The sequence below is a fragment of the Thermobia domestica genome, chromosome 8, assembly GCF_964235325.1.
Source record: "Thermobia domestica chromosome 8, izTheDome1.hap1.1, whole genome shotgun sequence".
NCBI lineage: Eukaryota > Metazoa > Arthropoda > Insecta > Zygentoma > Lepismatidae > Thermobia > Thermobia domestica.
Genome location: NC_137461.1, coordinates 239,417,260 through 239,438,162, shown reverse-complemented (window position 1 = coordinate 239,438,162; position 20,903 = coordinate 239,417,260). Strand labels below are relative to the sequence as shown.

The window sequence follows — 20,903 nt, the reverse complement described above, 5'->3', positions numbered from 1 at the left end:
TGTGAGTTCAGTAACCCTACATTCTTCATGCAATTTGCCTGTAAATATTCCGTTTAACATTTAGCTAATTGTAGGGACATACGAAGAAGATATGTCGTGATGATTTTGACACTTCTCTCTAATCCCGACAATTTGTAACTTTTGCCTAACGCTAGGGGAGATTTTATATATTTTAATACAATATGGCATCGTGCGGAATTTATCTTCTATATTATTATTATTATTATTATTATTATTATTATTATTATTATTATTATTATTATTATTATTATTATTATTATTATTATTGTTATTATTATTATTATTACGGATTATTTGAGACCTCAATATTACGTCCTATTAACATGTAAAAAACAAGCTGAAGTTAAGAAAAATAAAAAGACAATTGGATGCAAAAGAAGGGGAGAAAGATATCAGCTCCTGGACAATACGATAATAGAACTTTCGGGTGCCTTAACAGAAACGAAGTAGAATTGGTCTTCATCACAATAAAAAGTAAAAGACTTTGGATTATCGATGAGTTATATTGATATTTAGCATAATAGCATACACATATAAGAAAGAAAAGTTCCTATTAGAAAGTTTGGTTGAACAGATATATGGAACGTGTTGGAAATAGTAAAGAAATATGTTATTATTATTATTTCTAGTAAGAGTGAAAGAACTTAGAAACAATTGCACAATGAAACAGTAATGTTTCAGACACATTTATGACTCATACATAATAATAATAATAATAATAATAATAATAATAATAATAATAATAATAATAATAATAATAATAATAATAAGAAGAAGAAGAAGAAGAAGAAGAAGAAGAAGAAGAAGAATTGAGTTAAAAGTTTTAAATGTGCCCTAAAACTTGGCAAAGCTTACCTAAAAGTTGAGGTTTCGGGGAAGGAGTTCCGTACATTTAAGACACACCTCTGCAAATACCAAAATTTTAAACTGAAGCGTTCCACTGAAGTTTCATGTGGAAAGTATTCCACTGTATGTTTTAAGGGAAATAACTGTAATAAATATAGCTCAATATCACGCAATAGTAAGCCATAAAATAAACTAATTTTTAGTGTATGCAGAGGTAATTATAAAAGCTTTGCTACAAAAACACTTACACAAACAATAATTCTATGAGCTCTGAAATACAAAGTAACAAAATAGCCCATAAGATTCAGTCTATAGAGCAATTGTTACTTAAAGAATGGAAATACACTTTTTCGAAAATCGGGACAAGACACTTTTCGTCTCGTCTCGATTCTCATCTCCAAAGCGAGACAATAATTTTAGTTAACTTGTCCTGTTTCGAATGTGAAATGTTAATTCTGATGTTATTTTGTTTGTTTTTGAGACGAGATGAGAAATCCCTCTTCTCGTGGTCAACATTAACAAAACTGAAATATTCTTTCCAAATGTCATCTTTCTTTTTATAATGGTATTTCCTTAGTGATTCTTAGCTCCTAGCTTTTAATCTTAAACGAGATAATAATAATAATAATTATTATTATTATTATTATTCCGGAAGATTTGATAGTTCAAGTATTGAAACATCCGAGTATCCAAATATCTCAATATAAGAAAACGTATTTTATTCCCGATCAATCGCCATCAAAAATCCTAAAGTATCATAAAACAATGCCCGAAGTGGATTCGAAAGAAGAACCTCCAGATTACTGGTCAAGCGCCTTGACAACAGAACCGCTATGACTCCGGGGTAAATGATTCGTCTTTAGTATGTTTACGTTAGGTTTCTTTGCCTCCGCCTGCAAAGTTGTATGTTATATTTCTTCGACTCAAAACGTCTTTCGTATTTCTTTTAAGATAACATAAAGTGAATAACCTTGGGCATACGTTATATTGATAACTTGAGTTGTTCTTAAACCTTTCGCTCACAAGTTTGTTTTTCCTCCACACGAAACTACACATATGACAGATTTGACTCTCATACTCTGCATTTGTTTCAAAGCTGTCACTATTGCCTGGTCAAAGACATATGTCCGCCACGATACATATTAACCAAGAAAAAATAATTTTCCCGAAGCGGAACATTCACTTTCCGGATTTCGAAAAATTATGGAAGTCCGTAAAATACCAGAATTTAGAGAAAATCCGGAACTCGGAAACAATCCGGAATTTAGAAAATTCCGCAATTTAGAAAAATCCAGAAATTTTAGGGTTTTTGCGAATTTCGGAATGTTTGCGTAATCAGAAATTTCTAAACGCCGGATTTTTACGAATTACGCACTTTTTACCAAATCTAATTTTTCTCAATTCCGGAATTTATCCGTTTTTTTTTATTTTGGGAGTCCGGAAAGTAAGAATTCCGGTATTGGCCATCCCTAGTTTACCCACAACCTTTAAGAACACTAAACTAATAGCTGTCTATAAACAAACAAGTAATGCAAAGCATTTTGTAACCTGCAATACGTTATGTATTAAAACCCGACAGAAGATTCCACATCTAACCAGAAATTACATGTATGTAGCTACTGGAAGCTGACGTATGAAGAATTGTATTGTGTGTTATATTTTAGTTGATATACAATCCTGAAAACCACTGAATGTCTAAACGGCTTTCATTAAATCCAACTTGTTTTACTTACAGTTACATCCATTTGTGCCTATATGATCGGGTTAGTAAAGCTTTCTATATGACAGGCTTAGTAAGTCTTTCACTGCTTTCCCGTAAAATTGTGATACGATCTACTACAGGATACAGAACGAATTATCAATTTAACCAAAGTTACTACACATCTGCTTCCGCCTCAGTCAACTCTGGTCGACCTCTTTGACGCGACATTTCTGCTTTCTATACCCCTTTCTTCGTTTAGTGAACTAAACAGTAACCATTCTGAATTATGCTACTGCGCATGCATCGTAGATAAATATGTCTGAAGCCAATAGTTTCCGTTTTGTCCAAGGAATGTTCATTTTCTTATTCCTAGCATGACCCTTTTATTACATTATATGAAAAGCATGTAGTCCTAAATATCTCCTATATTATGTGGCATGAAAGTTTAACTACTACGTGTAAAAACATTGTCGACTTCGAGCAAAGTATCATAGTATACAATCGTATACAATAGCACACAATCTAGTGAAGTGATAGTTGTTAATGCAGGGCTTGTAATCCCTAACGAAGCAGTGGGTGAATGGACAAAGCACTGGCTTTTCGCGCCGTCCACCCGAGTTCGAATCTATCTTGGCTTGAGTTTTTGTCCATTTGAGAGAAAGTATTATTTCTTTTCCTTACAGGTAGTCACTCTTTTCGAATTTTTCGTTGTCCTTCACAGTTAAAGTAACTGTCTATTCTTATTCTTTCTATGAATGACGGATCCTCTCTTTGGTTTCATGTCAAACATTTACACGTAATGAAACGACGTTCTTGATAATAATAATAGCAATATTAAATAATATTAGGTAATTCTTGCGTTTATTTCGCACAATATAATTTTATATTATCGTGTGGAAATAAGTAAGTCTGGCTGGTTCCCCTTCATAATTTTTTCGCTGCGTCTTATGAGTCTACGGTGTCCAACGTTGGTCCCATCAAACTATCATCTCCTGTTCTAGCGATATGTTATCGAGATTTTGCTTAAAGAGGGCTCTGCTGTAGCCCCTTCACTCCCCATGACAATGCCTCTTCGTTCATTTTGCATTGAAATCGCTTATTGTTCTGAGTACTATATGTGCATAATGTTTAAGGTTGCTCCCATCACTCTACCATTTCCCGTTCTCTCGATATAAATTGTTAATATTTTGCCTGTAATACATGGCGTTTCAATCATTACGTTTGATGAAGAACTGAGAAACATATTGCGTTGCAAGAAACAACACCTATTATTATTATTATTATTATTATTATTATTATTATTATTATTATTATTATTATTATTTTACATACCAGTATTTGCAATGGAATGTGTTACTAAAAATCAAATAAATAACATTCCTCGCCATTCACGCTCCCCAACTCGAAATACATGATTTACAATTCTCCGTGTATAATAAAAGTAGAAAGCACTTTTATTATATTATTCTTTCTAATAACACGTTTCACAAGTCATTTTACTTTCAATGTGTAATTTCACATCATCACTAACAATCATCTTGTACCGATAGGAAAATATCCCCACTGCAAAAAAGAAAGCCTGACCGTAGCGAAATTGGGTGAACCTTCCTTAGGTGATTAATCGTGTCCAATATTTCAATAAAAAAGTCCCTGCACACAAATATTTTAGTAAAACAGGAACATTTTCATCTGATTATTCTGGCTAACGAGCTCATTCAAGATATTGCAGTAATTACGTTTGTTCCAAGTTTGGTCTCAATCCGTTGAAAATTACGGTGGTTATGGCATTCACAAAAAGCGTTATATATATATATATATATATATATATATATATATATATATATATATATATATATATATATATATGTAGATACATAGATAGACAGAGAGAGAGAGAGAAAGGGAAAAAGTGCCTCGCACCTGTGATGCGTCAGAGCTAAACCAGACCTCTTTGCAAAAAGTATTGACCAGCCTAACCAAAACACAAGCCTCCCAGTCAGTGGCGTATTTACGATTTTGTTTCGGGGAGGGCTTTGCTAAGTTTCGGGGGGGGGGGGTTTCATGAAAATTGGAAAATTGTGCAAGATATTTCATATACTTTACTATAGTAAGTAAGATTTCGGGGGGGGATTAAGCCCGGAAGACACCCCTAAATACGCCACTGCTCGCAGTACTGAACGTAGAAATCGTTGTCGAGAGGTTTAAAGCATGTTGTGATTGTTTTTTTTTAATGCCCATGAATATGGGTTGGAACCCCTTCACTTCCATTTTTTTCCTATTATTTTACTTTTTGCAGCTACGTCGGAACATTCAATTTTTATTCTATACTAACTGCAATTGGCGTTCACATTCAAAATAAGAGGAATATTGGCGGCATTTTTCGGATATTCTTCTCTTTCGAAAGGAAGACAAGAACAAAAGCAATATGCAAAGACAAAAATTATTATCAGTACTAAACGTTACCAATAATAATTCCTACGAAACACTAAATACGATTTCTTTTACCATCTCGTATGAGATGTATACATTATTAACAAAAATATTATAAACTCTCCTTGCAGGGGATTTGAACTGACGTACTTTGCATTCGTAAGCCAGTACCTTAACTACTACAACCAGATCATTCCTTGGTAGACGTTCAGTTGTCGGCATATTTGCCTATATTTGTCTTTTATGTTCCCACTGTGCAATTTTTACTCTTTTTTCTCAGTTTAACAGATGTTTCTGACTTTCTCTTTCGGTATGATCTTTTATTTACACTGTGCATTATTCGTATTCACAGCTTGTGCCCCTCTACAATATCTTATTCACATTAGACTTTTCTTCTTGTCCCTCAGCAAACATTTGATTGATTTAATTCTCATACTAACCATTGATGACGCGCAGAAATGCCAGACTCAAAAAACAGGTGTACATTTACTTTCCTGACAGACTGTACATTAGGGTGTACGGAAATAACAATTTTCTCGAAATCTTGTTACTCTTAGCGGCCATTTTTGGCAAAATGTGTTTAATATAAAACAAAAAAAATCAAATCCATACCTTAATACTTTTGAGCTGCAGCCAATGGCTTGAAATTCGTAACAAAATTGTGAAATCGTAAATTGTTAAAACAGTAATTGAGATATTTATTAATTTACACAGTATATTCTTCGTAATAATGGCTTTCCAAATAGTCCACATATAATGAGGAAAGAAATTTAAAATCGTAAGTTCGTCTTTATCATTTGCTGTCATCGCCTTGTTTTGGTGGAAAAATCGATAAACTTATAATATTTGTGTGGCAGCTGAGTCACCTCCAACTCAATTATCTAAACAAACGGTCTGGTCTTACTCAGACGTAACAACCAGATTGAGGTGAGTTTTCACATTTGAGTGTTGGACTTCAGCTAGTTTAATATCGTTGACACGTGATACTCTTTTCTTGCTAGACTCTATTGTTTACAACCTGTGGCTTTCTCCATATACGTTGTGAGTGCGCAATTTTCTTGCTTGCATCATCATGGAGTTGGAGAATAAGACTCGATTACGGACAGAGGACATGGAAACCTTATTAACGATGTTATTGGGTCTACAGAAGAGTTCAGTTGTGTCCAACTGCCTACAATAAAAAGTCTACTGAATTAATTTGTATGGAAAGGGGAAAAAAAGAAGAGGAAGTCCAGTTGTAGAAAAGGTCCATCAGCTAACGACATTGCTTAATAGTTGCCTCTAAAATAATTCAACTTTAGAAGTCATTTATATGTCGAAAAGCTACTACTTTATGTCAACAACGAATTGTAGCCTTAGTTCTTCAGTATCACGAAAAAGGTTCGTCAGTTCCTTAAAACCAGTAAAAATAACAAACCCTACATGTGATACTAAAATAATGCAATATCAATAATTCGCCAAAGCAACTTTATTTGATATTGTTTGGTGTAATTGACCTGATCAACTAGTTCATTCTAAATGTGCAAAAGAAAGTAGAGTGTTAAAGTTAGAAGTACCATTTCGCGGCATATCTTTACATCAAAACTTGTTGTTGTAGGCTCTGATGAAATGCCAATTAATACTAGGAGAAACTCTACATTCACCTCCAATATTGAAAATCATTTATTAAAACCACTCAAAGAATAATTTTCTGTTGCATATAAAATGAATTTTCACTTAGACAGCTAATCCATGAAATCGGTGAAACAGACTACGGAGACAATTCGTATAAACAAATGGGACTTATTTTACGAAACTGCGAATCCTGATCACTTGTAGATTTTGAACTTGTAACTGTTTCGTTGGGTCATTGTTCTTCAAGTTTGAATAGCCAAAATCTTGGAAAGCTACATCAGGCAAGATGGGTGACATCTTCTAATAGAGTTTTACTCCTTTACAACGGAACGGAAAATCCGTGAACATAGTTCAAGATTATGATTTCCTACATAATGAATGTTTATGCTACTGTAAGGTACTGTATTAAATGCAAATCATCGTGCACATAAGGAGCTAAATATTTATGGAAAGTTATGTCATTTCCTAGATTTATGGATTCAAATACTAAATCAATCATAGATCCAGTGATAATAAGAAATGCATGGTTTAGTCATCCCACGAATTTATATCTGGCAATGATTTGTGAGAGAATGCACAAAAGTTTCTGAAGTCAAATCAGACGCTAAAACCTACATTAACATGATAAAGAGCCTAAAAATTGTCGACGTGTGTCTTGATGGAGCCAATATTAACAAAACACCTAAGCAAAGATGAGCTGCAACATAACATAAAAATTTCAGCAGTTGCCAGTGAAGAAATAACAAATTTTCACTGCCACACTCAAGCAATAGAGCGCATGACAACATCAGCGGCAGAAGAGGCTAGTTCTGTACGTGGTGTAGACGATCATTGTGAATTTATTTTGCCAACTTTAAAATCTCGGGAGGGAATACTACAGTTCACAAAGAAATCATAAGACACATTTAAAATGAGTAACTGAACGTGAATATTAGATAGCATTTGAGAAAGAGTAATTTTCAAATGCAAAGATAAGTCCAGGTGTGGGGGGAGCGCGGAACTTCAACTGAAGCCACCTCTTGGTGGTGAGTTGTAGGTTATTTTGAATGTAATAAATTTACTTGTGAAAAAGGTAGCAGATGCAGGAACTTCAATGTTGAATCTTAGATCGTTTTCTGCAACTTTTAAAATGTTATATTATTTCTAAATATATAAAAAGTTAAACACCTTTCATATTATTGATTTTTAATCCATTGCGTCTGATATCTGACAGAAAAATCACTAACATCTTTAAATATTTTACAGGATTTTTACAAATTAAATTAATGTACAAGATATTGAGACTTTTCCCCCCATAAGTGATAGGGATGGCGGCAACTTAAATAGTTGAAGCAGAGTCTTGAAATATTTTTACATTAAATTCGGACTGTTAGGAGAATAATTATTACTACGTAAGTGGAACATAGTATAAAGTTATAACTATTTTGATTACTGTCTTAAAAAATCTAAGATTTCATAATTTTCAAAAAATTTCAAACCAATGGCGACACCTCAAAATATTGAGGTATCGACTAGAAATTTTTCCTGTGTTTCATTAAACTATATTTGGCCAAAAATGTCCACTAAGGATAAAAAGATTCCGAAAAAATGTTTTTTCGATACACCCTGTTGTACATTTACTTCATTCATAGACTGTACTTCTTTCACATATGTGCTGCGTCGCTTCAAATGGTAACGCTTATTCCATACCATAAATAAAATCCATTCCACTTAAGAAATCTTATTTTTAAAATATCTGCATAGTGCTATCACTCGCCTAACGGAGATCGGGTCATTTTTACCCATAAATCATTTACCTTAACTTTTATCCTATTTTTCATCCTTTTTCCGGTCATCGGCTTTAATCTATGTACAATGCAGTAACATTTCCATTATCCTAGCATTCCTTATTTGTCAACCACAAGTAAACAATCCTTTGTCTGGGTCTTAAATGACCTGTCTTCGCTGATTACCTGAACGATATTTTAATTCTTTTGTCTACCTCACACCATCCGACTTGTTGCAACTTTTATAATTCTGGATGATAATTTCTACTCTTTAATCATTCCCTTAGTACGCTCCACCACCTCAACAGTGTTGCTAGGTGGCAAAAAGTTCCCACAAAACGGGAAATTCATATCAGTGGTGAGAATGCGGGATATTTCATTACAAGTATGTAGGATTCGAGATAATTTTCTTGAAAATATGTACCAATGAAAACGTATGGCACAACTTGTTTGAATATACATCATATCTGGGTGTATTTGTGTGCATTATTTATTTACGGGAAACGTTGAGTCATATTTTAAAATTTCATGTCTACAGACGGGGAATTTCCCTTTACAGAACAGTTACCAGTGACTGCCGGAGTAAATATCAAACATTTAGGTCTAATTTTACTAGTGCAGACGAAAATTATAAATAAACTGTGTATGTTTGTTCTCTGTGTGGTAATAATGTCCGAACAAATGTTTTCGAAAACTTCAGATGTGATATTTTATGAACTGATTAGACAAGAAGAAGAATTTGCTGAAGCTATCATAGTCTGGGTTCTGGCTACCCGCCGCTCCAATTTTAACCTTCTAGATCCACCACTGAAGGTCAATATGATAATCACTAATATCAAGCTTTAAATTAATTGGAAATCTAATAATAATACTATGTTACCCTTTAAAAAATAATTAAAATATTGATCGGTCATAAATGGCCCTATCAACCTCAAAGCGTTATTTCTAGTATCTTCGCTGGACGAGTGTTAATGAATTGTCCCTTTGGAGAAATTCACAATGCCTTCGTTTCTGGAATTTTCTACTTATGCGTGCACACACAAAAAAAGAGTTCACAATATTGTACTGAAAACACATTTAAAGTTTTTGCGCATTATTTCTTATTACATGTTTGTCAGGCTCCATGTACTTGAATGACATTCAATGCTGACTATAAAACAATAACTTCTATAGGTTAAGGTTTAACGTTACTCCAGTAATGCAGCATAATTTCATTGAATAAACACTACAGATAAAGAAACCAACAAGTAAGCTACAGAGAAGTGTAGCTGAGTTTGCAGTTTGAAACATGTTAAAACTTAACTAGTGTGTGGATATCTGCTTCGCAACTGGTGTGATATGGGTCATTTTGACAAAACCATTTTTTAAGCTAAACATACTAAATATAAAAGACGAACAATGTGAAACATTTTTTTAATGTTTATTCACACATTTCGAGACATTTCTGTCATTTATTGTAGGAAAATATACTAAAGCTGGGTTTATACTTGCAAAATAGCGAATTTTAGCATTATATTTGTTTTGTTATTCGAAAAGTATTGTTTATAAAAAAGTAAGATTTTCTTTAATTATGTTCTAAACATATCTTCAATACAGACATTTACAAGGGACATATTCGAACTGTAGCAGGTAGATATTTATGAAAACTGGAACCCCGAATAAATGTGGATCACTAATCGTCGTGGTTATAGTCCCTCACTGCTGAAATGCCTTGTTTATCCGCTACCTATAATATATACTGTATATACCAAGCAGTGACCGGGTGAAAGTGTGTCGTATTACCCCCAAAACGCTGGGAAAAGACAAAAAATGAAAAATGTGTGAGGTAACCTGATACCTACGGGAGGGGGACACCTGACCAAGATTACGGCAGTACTTTCACACAAGCAGGGATGCCATCCCAACCCAAACTTATAGTTTTTCAAATAGAACTTATAACATTAAAACAAGTGGCATAAAACATAAAGGAAAATAAGCAAAAGGTAGATTATCACTTTTTCCAAGTAAGAGAGATATGGGGCAGTAAAGTTGAGAAATGATGAGGTCCCTAGAAAGAACGAACAAATATATAACAACAAGAAGACTGCAGAAACAACAAATGTGCACTGGGGAGTAAACTACAGCATGCATAGCATACAGTGAGTAATGGGTTTGATACCTGAATCACCCCAAAAGAGCATATGTTAGAGTAGTGCTAGATAGAAGAAGTCCCATGTGACATGAAGCGGGCATGTGAACAGCAAGTCTTCCTGTAGCGCAGCAATTGCAATGTGTTTGTGTGGAATAAAAATCTTCAAGCGTTCCCTAGATATACAAAAAGGAGCTGCCTTGGGGCTTCAACACTTCATGAAATCCTGCATGCCTTCCAAATTACAGAAAATACGGTGTAGAGCTTGAAAAGATTACAGAAAAGCTGTGGCATGAAAAGTAACAAATATGTTAAAAGAAAGCCCATCAGAATCGATACGCAAAGATTAATGACCATCGATAGATGTCAGTCGAGAGTATATTCAACGGTAGCATGTAAGACAATGATGAAGATAAAACACACTTCATTCATGTTACCAATAATATGCAGGCACAAAATATTTTAACATAATACACCAATATATACAACAGAAAAGCCACAGATAATATGTTAAAGCACATACATTTCTCGCTCCAACTGCACACTTGACGCGACATCAGGCCAATTAGTAACCGGATTCTGCGCATGCTTTGGTTTACTCCCTACTGTATATTTGTCCCTTTTGTAGTCTTGGTGTTGTTGTACATTTGTTCGTTTCGCTGTAGATACCTTATAATTTCTCAACTTGACAGCCTCATATCTCCCTTATTTGGCAATACTGATAACCCGTTCTATTTAAAAAGCATCTGATTATCCTGATTATCTTCACCCTCATAAACATAACTTTCAAATTCACTAATATCCGAATAAGTTTCAACCAACAGTGTCCCTCATATGTCTTTGCCACTTAGTACAGCAAGCATTTTGGCGTCAAGTGCATGCCATATTCAGAATATGTAATGTCCACAATCATATACTATACCCGGCACACACCTCGGTCGAAACAGAAAGGTTAATAAAATGATAGAGTTCAAAAATCTATCAAATGGTAGAATGCGCGGGGAAAAAAAATTGTAGCATTAATCATAAGGTAAGGGTCTTGAAGACCCGAGCACGCTATAACTACCCAACTGGATGATTCACGCTTTCAGTGACAACTGTTTCTCACAGAACAATGCCAAGAATTCACCTACTGCTTGGTACAACCATCTACCGTGAACAATAAAAAATATGCATCCAAAGTTTTACTCGTTACAGCGGTCTGACCCGCACCACACTAGTTAAGGGTTAAAACTATCTTCCGTTAGTTTTGCTACAGTACGTAATTTATGAATGGCTGTCAACATGGTGTTCGTTTTTATTATATGTAACTACATATTTAGATACGTAAAACTGTCCTACCTTTACTAACATGTGAATGAAATATAAATATATCCATGAAGTATGTCGTTAGAAAACACAAAATTGACTTACTGAAAATCTTCAGCCTCTGCATATCTACCTCCATGAAAACTAAGTGATTTCGCATTCAATTCAATGAATATAGGGTGTTTCTTATATGGTACGTAACCATCAGACACAAACAGCGGATCCAGTGGACCAAATCCAAATTCGTCATCTCCTGTAAATTTGATCATTAACCTTATTTCCGTAATCTTACATTATTACATTATTTTATATTACATTTTCGTTAATAATAATATTGTTTTAATCTTAATCGATAATTTAAGCAGAATTCTTCACCAAATATGAATAAGGCAAAATTAGCCGCTTATAAATATACGCTAGAATAAGGCTCTACTATTTAGATTGCACTTGAGAGCAAACAAATGAGGAAACTTTTAGGTTATATAGCATTTTATTACACATTCGTGCTTATGTTATATATGTATTCTTTTGCAATTACCATGTAACCTTTGAAGTAACTCTGCGAATTTTAGGTTAAACATTGAATTTTATTCGAATAGATCACCGAATAGTATTCTTCTCAATCGTACCAGCATCTCATCAACAATAGGCAATAAATGGAACCCACAGATCCGGTAAGCTGCAATTTCTTAACCTCGAAGAGAGCTAGGTTCTTTCCTGAAGCATGTTAGGAGATGAAGTAACAAATCTATCTTCTATTCACATAAGTAAGAACGTTGAGTTTATGAATATTTTAACTTCCCAAAGATTATCATCATCTTGTATCCAACGAAACACACTATTATTCCTAACTCAAATTTGTTGAGACGCTTCTTCCCTTGTGACAGGTTTCATCTCTATTTGTAATAACGTCAGAAACAGACGCCATAAAATTTCCTAATTTGTCTCCAACACTACTAATGAATATCGTATCGCTTCAGTGTTCGTCGTTTCTGACATAGTAAAAATAGAAGATTAAATTACAAGTTGAAAAATTACAAATGTTTCACAGACTTCATTACTCTATGGAAATTGAGAAGAAAAATGAATGGCGTTCCGTGACATATACTACAGCCAAATTAAGATTCCGAACAGTCCTACTCTGATGAAAGGAATATTATTTCCATGTGCACAATAGTATTCTTTTAATATTTGGAAGTAAGAAGCATTGTATTCTTATTTTAGTTTCAAAGACACTTTAAATAAACCAATTCTTGCTCTATATCATAAATAAAATGTATATATGGAATATCAAAAACAATATCAATTTCCGACGATAGAGGAATTTCATAGTCTAAAGTTGTAGATTGAACGAAAATGGTTACATTTGGACTTAGCATTACGAGAAGATCGGATTGCCTTCATGGTAATATTGAAAGATAATTTCCGTTTCCTTTCAAGAGGGAGATTCACTAAAATTAAAACACAACGCTCAGATTGCATTGGGCTTTGGAGAAACTGTTGTTTATAGTGATTACTTGAAACTTGATGTTCGTGGAATGAAAAAAGTCTATCACCCGCTCAACACCTTGAAGAAATATTTTGATACTAATGAAGAAATACTTAATATACCTACTTGTTCACCTTTTAAAAGTCAAGTTGGTTTCCAATTGAAACAAGTGGCACACACACTACATAACCTTCGTATATTAACCTGTATTTGAGTATTTATTTGAATTTCTGTTTACAACGCATATTCACCTGTAATGGCTACATATTCGTAATCTTCATTATTATATCTTGCAATTTCTAGTGGGAGCTTTACGTTGTGATATGTGGCTCCAGTTGTCAGTAACTTTTCATTCTCGAAAAGTAAAATCTCTCATTTTTTTTCCTCGTGATTATAAAGACAAGCGATTTCGAAAATGGACAGTACTAAACAAGAAAAGTCAATAACATTTGAAATATGAATTCGTAATTTGATTTATGTTCGATTTTTCAATACGTAAGGATATGCCGCTATTGTTGTATGAATAGTAGTACGATTTTTAATCTCAGTGTCCATGCACTAAGAACAACTGGAAGTAATTTTATAAAATTATCGATATATTACATTAAGTTGCAATAAGAAATTACTGTTAAGCCATTTTCAATATCCTTACGTTCGCATAATACAACTAGAAACACTGTCTTACATCAAAACACGACAATTTTTAGAAAGTTACGATGTCATAACAGTAGTATGTCACATGAACGGTGAGCTAATTGGATATCCCATTAACTTAGCTACATGCCAACTGAAACTTCGAGCATAGTGCTGCTATAGTCCGAGAAAGAGTGTGCTGCTTTACGGTATTTTGTGATAATTCAATTACGCATTTAATATTTTCATTAAAATTTACAATTGTGCATGTGTTCAGGGTATGTAATGGTAATGATTACTTGTTGAAGCTTGATATTCGTGATAGTGTGCATGTATATACGGTATGTATACAAGGGAATGGAGATTGGATACATTCCTTGCAAGGGAATATTGTACAAGTGCTTTGTAAAGTATTCAACTATGCGAGCAGGTTGTCGCAAATCGCTAGTTTCTGAGTAATTTGCAAATTTTTGATTTCTCTGAAATTTGTCTGCTAACGAGAGGTGCAGGACAAACTTTTACCCTCACTCACCTCAACATATTGTAGGACAATGGAATTTTATATATGTATTTCTGTATACCTAATTAGAACATGTATTAATGTTCGGCTCATAACTCGGCACCGCTGCTGTGTTATAGTTCCAAACGTGAAGTAAGATGTAGTGATCCAAAATTCATCACTGCGCCTCAGAAAGCAGCGCGGCAACATCGTAGAAATTTTTGCCTCTAGAAAATGAATGCATAGTTTAGAAGAGGTTGAATGATGATAGTGTGTTGTCAAGAGAAAACAGTCTAACGTTAACGAGGAAGATTATGACGGATTTCATACATAGGGTTCTGCATTTCTCTGCCCAAGATTGGGGCAGTGAACGTGCGCGTTCTTTTCCAGGAAGCTGACACCTTTTGTCAGCATGCTAGGCTCTGGGATTTCACAGAGTATCTCAATGCACGCAGCAGTGATGTATAATATATCCTGGTAATTGTGGTATCCTTTGCCAGAAAAGTAAGTAGTAATACCCCATGTTGATCTTGTTTTCTTCACTTCCCCCGGTGAAAGTCGGGATGGTACCATCTAAAACGGCACATTCAGTTCTTTCCAAAATCCTAGAACCACCTATAGGACCGATGTGATCCCAGAGCTGGAGATCCAAACCCTTCCTTTAGTACACCTTGGCATAAATACATGCATAAAAAATTAGTAAAACGAATGACAGCGTGCCGACGTTCCATCACCACAGGTAGTCTGTGTTGAACTCTGAGTGAGGCAAAATGGTGATCACGTTTATTTGTGATCAGCATGAATTATTACTACGTGTTTTGCAGGCAAAGAGTACCACCATAATCAGGATATATTATACCCCACTGCTGCGTGCGTTTTGAGATTCTGTGAGATCCCAGAAATGGTCGTGCTGGAAAAAATTGGTTCGCCTCCTGCAGAACAACGTACATGTCCACTGCCCCAATCTTGGCCAGACAGATTCCCGACCCTGGGTATGAAATCCGTAATAGTCACTTTTTCTCTTCACCGCAAGCCTCTTCAACCTCTTCAACCTCTTCTTAATTCAACCTCCTCTCAAACAATATTTATTTCCGAGGGATAATCACTTCTGCGACTTTGCATTCTGCTTTCTGGAGTGCAGAAATTGATTTTGGACCACCATTCCATACTTCATATTCGGACCTATAACACAGCAATTGTGCATGGTTATGAGCTGTACATTACCACATTATCTTAATATGTATGCAGGATGACACACGAAAAATGTCTTCACTCTATGTTATGTAGAAGTTGATAACGGTAAAAGGTTCTCGTGTTCCTCTTGTTAGCTGGCAAATTTCCTAGAAATCAGGCACGTACAAGTTACGCAGAAACTATAGATTTACGGCCCCGATTATATACATGGAAATGTCCCAATGTACTCGTAGAATACTCCCTTGTCAGATATGTATAAAATTACAAGGCACCCTTTATTTATGAGAGATATTATTGCCTACGCACATTTTTAATTCTGTTTATAATAACATATCAGATTTAAATATCAGAAAATCAGACTGCATTATTTTTGACTTTAGAATATGAGATACATCAATGAACAACATTCTTTAGTATTAATGATTTATTTTTGTATATAGATGTAATTGCGTAGCCTACTAGACGACTTCATAACAGGCTTTCAATATTTCTCCAATCACAATTGTACTGAGTTATGTTTTATTTTACAGTCATTTAAAGTTGGCGCAGGCTCTTGTTCTTACTATCACGCGGGAAATAAATACTTCTCTTACAAAGCGTTTCAATTGCTTTACGTTTTCAAAAGATCAAGTGCCTTTTGCTTAGTTTGTCTTACGTACAGCAATTACACGTGGAAAGATTTAGTGAAACACAACTTATGCACTAATTGCAATCCCAAAGAGCCACAAGTGACTGAACTCTTAATCAAATCTTATAGATATAATCTCTCGGGGTCATATCAGGTTTATTTTCTTCTGTTGTCGATTGACGAATTCGACGAAATATCAATTCGACACTTACGATGATAATCTAAAATGCGCCAACTACTAAGCCACATGCCATCATTGATTATTATTATATTATTTGAAGTTTTTAAATGAAAATTACCCTGCTTTAGCTTATTGGATACCAGTACGGTTCCGATGCCAATAGCAATTACGTTTTACTACAATATACGCCGATGCCACACTGAAGACTACAATATTTCTGCCCTTTTTACATACACAACAGACACATAACCAAATTACTCAGATAAAAGTATCTAATATTTTACAAAGCTCCCGAGAACGTACTACTAAAAATGAGTGCCTGAGAGTGAGAAGGGGCCATGCCACACAACCAGAAATTTTGATGTAGATGCAGTTCCTGTTGGTGCTGCTAACAATTTTTTCCAATTACCCGATTGATATTTGAAGGCAAAAAAGCCATTGCCCAATAACAATAACCATCCGTTATGCATTTTGCACTTAGTCTAATAAATCTTCATTTTTCTCAAAACTATTTGTTTGTGGCATAGCCTCTTCTCACTCTCAATCACTCTAATGGGAATTATAGATTAGCATCCATTGACAATCATAAAATAAATGTTTACTTAAAAGAGCCATAATGTACAAAGTAAAATCTAAAGCCACAATTATATGAAAATCAAATTCGTCAACAAAGTACGTATTTTCTATATAGAAACCCAATGTAGAAATTTATATTTTTTTCTTTTTGGTGTACATTGTCTTCAAATTGTTAGCAAATTATCATCAACGAAAGTTTCTTTGACTGCAAAAGTATACATTGGATCTTTATTGGTACGGTATAGCAAAATACTATAGTTCTTTACATTGATCTATATACTAAATACATACCATCCATAGAACGCTCTACTGTAACACGAAGCATCTCTTTCATGCAGTTCTTAAAATCAGGTTCATCTCTGTAGCATGGGCTGAGTCATGAAGCTGAATGGTAAAAGGAAACAAAAATATTACATTAAGTTTTTAAAGGATGACATATAGATACCAAATGAATAGATGTTTCTGAAGAGAATATATTCCATTTCTACAAGTTTGTAGCCTGATCTTATTACCACGTATTAAAATGATTTAGAATGTGTTACAAAGAATTGTTTTATACAATGAAAGCTTTGTAACTTTCATAACGTCATGATGTGTGGCCTAAATTTGAACAAATGTCTTTCTTTAGTCTCAAGTTTTGGATAAAATGAAGGTTTATAAAATTAGTGCTTGAAAGATTTTATCTCTTTCACTACATCCTCAAGTGCTACACATTAGCATTAAAATGATGATGTTAACTTAAGATAAGTTTAATAGAAGTTAATGGTCCCTACACGAGTACTATTTTTAAGTATTATTTCAAGAGCAAGTATTTGGTGTTATAGAAGTAGGTGAAAGTACGATGGAACACGGAAATAGGAACGACACAATATTAGTTTATTTACATATGCCATCGGCGTTTGATGATTTTAATACCTGAGGTAGTACATTAAACAGACGCCATTTGCATACATAACACTAGGGAGCGATTTTCAGGTTTCAAATCTTGAATAATCTGATAGGTACTTTGATACTACAATTGAAGGGGTAAGCGTAAAAGTGGCCTAACCCATATTTTTTTTAAAAAAATGGAGAAAAATCAAACTTAAACACATGTGACTTTTGTACAATATACCCAAAGCAACCACAAGTGGTTGAATGTGTCATACATTGTGCATTTCTATATATAGTACAAAAAATGAACGTGTTTAAGTTTAATTTGATTGTTCTCCATATTTAAAAATGTGGGTCAGACCACTGTTGCTCTCGCCCCTCAATTGCAAGCGTACTTTTCTAAACAAAAGTTTCATTTCTATCCGAAGATGAGAGGGCCGTAATGGGCAAGATTTTTCTTGTGCCCAGGGATGTTTTAAATTTTATTCAGCTTAAACTTGTAAAATGGATGGAGGCTGAAAACTATCTATTGACGTTATATACGTTCACGGGGTTCTGTTAAGGCAATATAATGATGAATTGTTATAGGTACGGACTGGTAGAGAGTGCTGCTTTTTAACTATGTGGTCTGCATAATAAGATGAAGTTATGTGCAGGATATATATGGATGGCTGTAGTGGATACTGCACTCAGAATGATAGCTCTTTATGGCAATGGTCCATTCGTATATAGCAAAGACCTGGATAGTGGTAGGTAAGAGTATCGTGGCAAAACTATATATATATATATATATATATATATATATATATATATATATATATATATATATATATATATCCAGTATACCATTTCCAATTCAGCGTGCCAGAATGATGTGGGTTTTTCTGTAGTGTGATGTAAATTATATAGATGGAGCAGCCGAAATGATTTTAAAGGATTGCTGGGTACACAAAGATTTTAAATGTAAGTAGTACTAGTTGAGACCCACGTAATGAATTTAAGATTACGAAGAGGGTCAAACGTAGGAATATATTAGCTTCTAGAGTAGTTGCTTCATATGCGTTTTTTTTTCAGTCAAGATGTTTGGCGAAGATTACAAATAGCTACCTAAGATTGTTTTGAAGAGGTGTTGGATACTAAAAAGGAGCTTAACGATTCGTATTATGACTGTTAGGATATTTATTCCGTTACGGTTCAAAACGAGTCATTTATTTCGGTTTTAATTAAAATTGAGACTTGGTTTGAGACATCCCGTAATCAGTTATTTCAAGGATTGCTCTATGGGTTTATTAAGTAGTTCGACAGACTGCCCCTTGCGCAAGGTAAACATCATTATAAGCACAATACCATGTATACAGTAGAGCCAGATGTCAAGGCATATCGGCAACATAAATAATAAATAATATAGGTGAAAGAATATATATTTGTGATACACCGGAGCTGAATGGAAAGATTCGAGACTCTGATACGTTCATTTGAATGGAAGCCTTGTGCTGATAGAGACAATTGACCATTATTTGTATGAAATAGAGAAACAGTAGATTTTAAAATGAGGGAGTAAAGATTTAAGTTATATATTTTCATTCGTTACTTTACCCAAGATACACTTTTACAAAAGTAACTTAAGTTCCCAGTAATTATAAGGTTTAATCTACTATGTGCCACATGTTTTAAGTGTTCTATAATCTGAAAAAAATATAGTGGTCCAAGTGCAATAATAAAAAATACAGAAAACTACAAATTATACAGTCTTCAATACAAATTATAGTCTTCGTTTCTTCACTATTACTTTGAAAAGATATGAGTTTTGGCTTGAACACTTTTTGAACCTATGTTTTGGACATATACTTCTTGTAATTAGAGTACGTTAACCCTACACTAGCCTGCCAGCTAGAATTAAAATTAAAATATTACTAACTCCAGTTCTGCTCTTTAGAACGAACCATCATCTTCCTGTAAAGTTATTCATACTAAAATGCACGAAAAAGTAATTTATTCGACGACCTGGAGACAAATTAATGCCCACTAATAAATGAAATAACAAACAATACAAGGAAAATTACAGAAATAATAAACGTACTGTGTAATAATTTAGCCATACAACTTCAAATTACGCTTAAAATATTCATAACAATCTTCATTGAGTTGCCACATTAATTAATAATAATATCAATACATTTCTATACTTGCCATACAAAGTACAAATACGATATAGGGAAACAATGTAGCGAACATTCTTTCAAGATTAGGCAGTTGTACACCCCGCATCAAAAAATTGCGACATCTAACGCCGTGCAGTTAGGCCAGTATACGCCGTGGATATTTCTTATCTCACAATCGTGTCAGAGGAGAAACCCCATCTCTCTCCTCCTTTCTTCTCTCTCATACTAAAATTAGCTAACAACATGAACGCAATTCTAATTTCAAACTACACATGTATTAGTTTACATAGAATAAAATAACAAAACCGAGACGAAACAAGATTCATAAATTAATGTAGGGAGAAACTGAAACACACCCAATGAAGAACTGAAACCATAGTATGCCTATTACAGAGAGATTCAGAAATGAGACAGAGAAAGATTGAGTGAAGGGGAGAAAGAAGAAAATGAAAGGGGACAACAGATAAAAAAGTTCAATCCAAACGTGTTAAGAGAAGAACCTAACACTATAAAGTTCCGTTTCCAGAAATCCAACAGTAGGTAGCGTTCGGCATGTCCTCCATTTTAGACTACTAATGCAAACTGAAAAAAAGAAAAATGAAACGAAAAGAAAAAGAAAGTGTAAATTGATTGAATGCTATTTTACTGCTATACTTATATCAAAAATACTCTATATTAAAAGTCCGAACTGTATCATAATGAAAATTGATATTATAAGATGAAAACAAATTTTGTGTGGAACTAGCATACATAAAATTTTGTTTTCAAATAACCAAATAGGTTACCGTTTTCTAGTCTTTTCCGAAGATTTATCTCTTCCGAACATCCAGTATCGATTTCATCTCTTGCGAAT

The 20,903-nt window shown here is 34.1% G+C and overlaps 1 protein-coding gene across 1 annotated transcript in view; it reads right to left on the bottom strand.

Moving 5' to 3' along the window:
- The window catches only part of LOC145691970 (protein takeout-like), a 71,095-nt gene extending 53,704 nt beyond the window's left edge, over nucleotides 1-17,391 (bottom strand). Inside the window, exons 1-2 of the mRNA XM_081767268.1 lie at nucleotides 17,307-17,391; nucleotides 11,921-12,068 (exon numbers count right to left, since the gene is read on the bottom strand). Of these exons, the coding sequence (XP_081623394.1) occupies nucleotides 11,921-12,068; nucleotides 17,307-17,349 (191 nt within the window). The 5' untranslated portion in view covers nucleotides 17,350-17,391. The remainder of the gene's footprint in view (nucleotides 1-11,920; nucleotides 12,069-17,306) is intronic.
- Nucleotides 17,392-20,903: the final 3,512 nt, after the last annotated feature.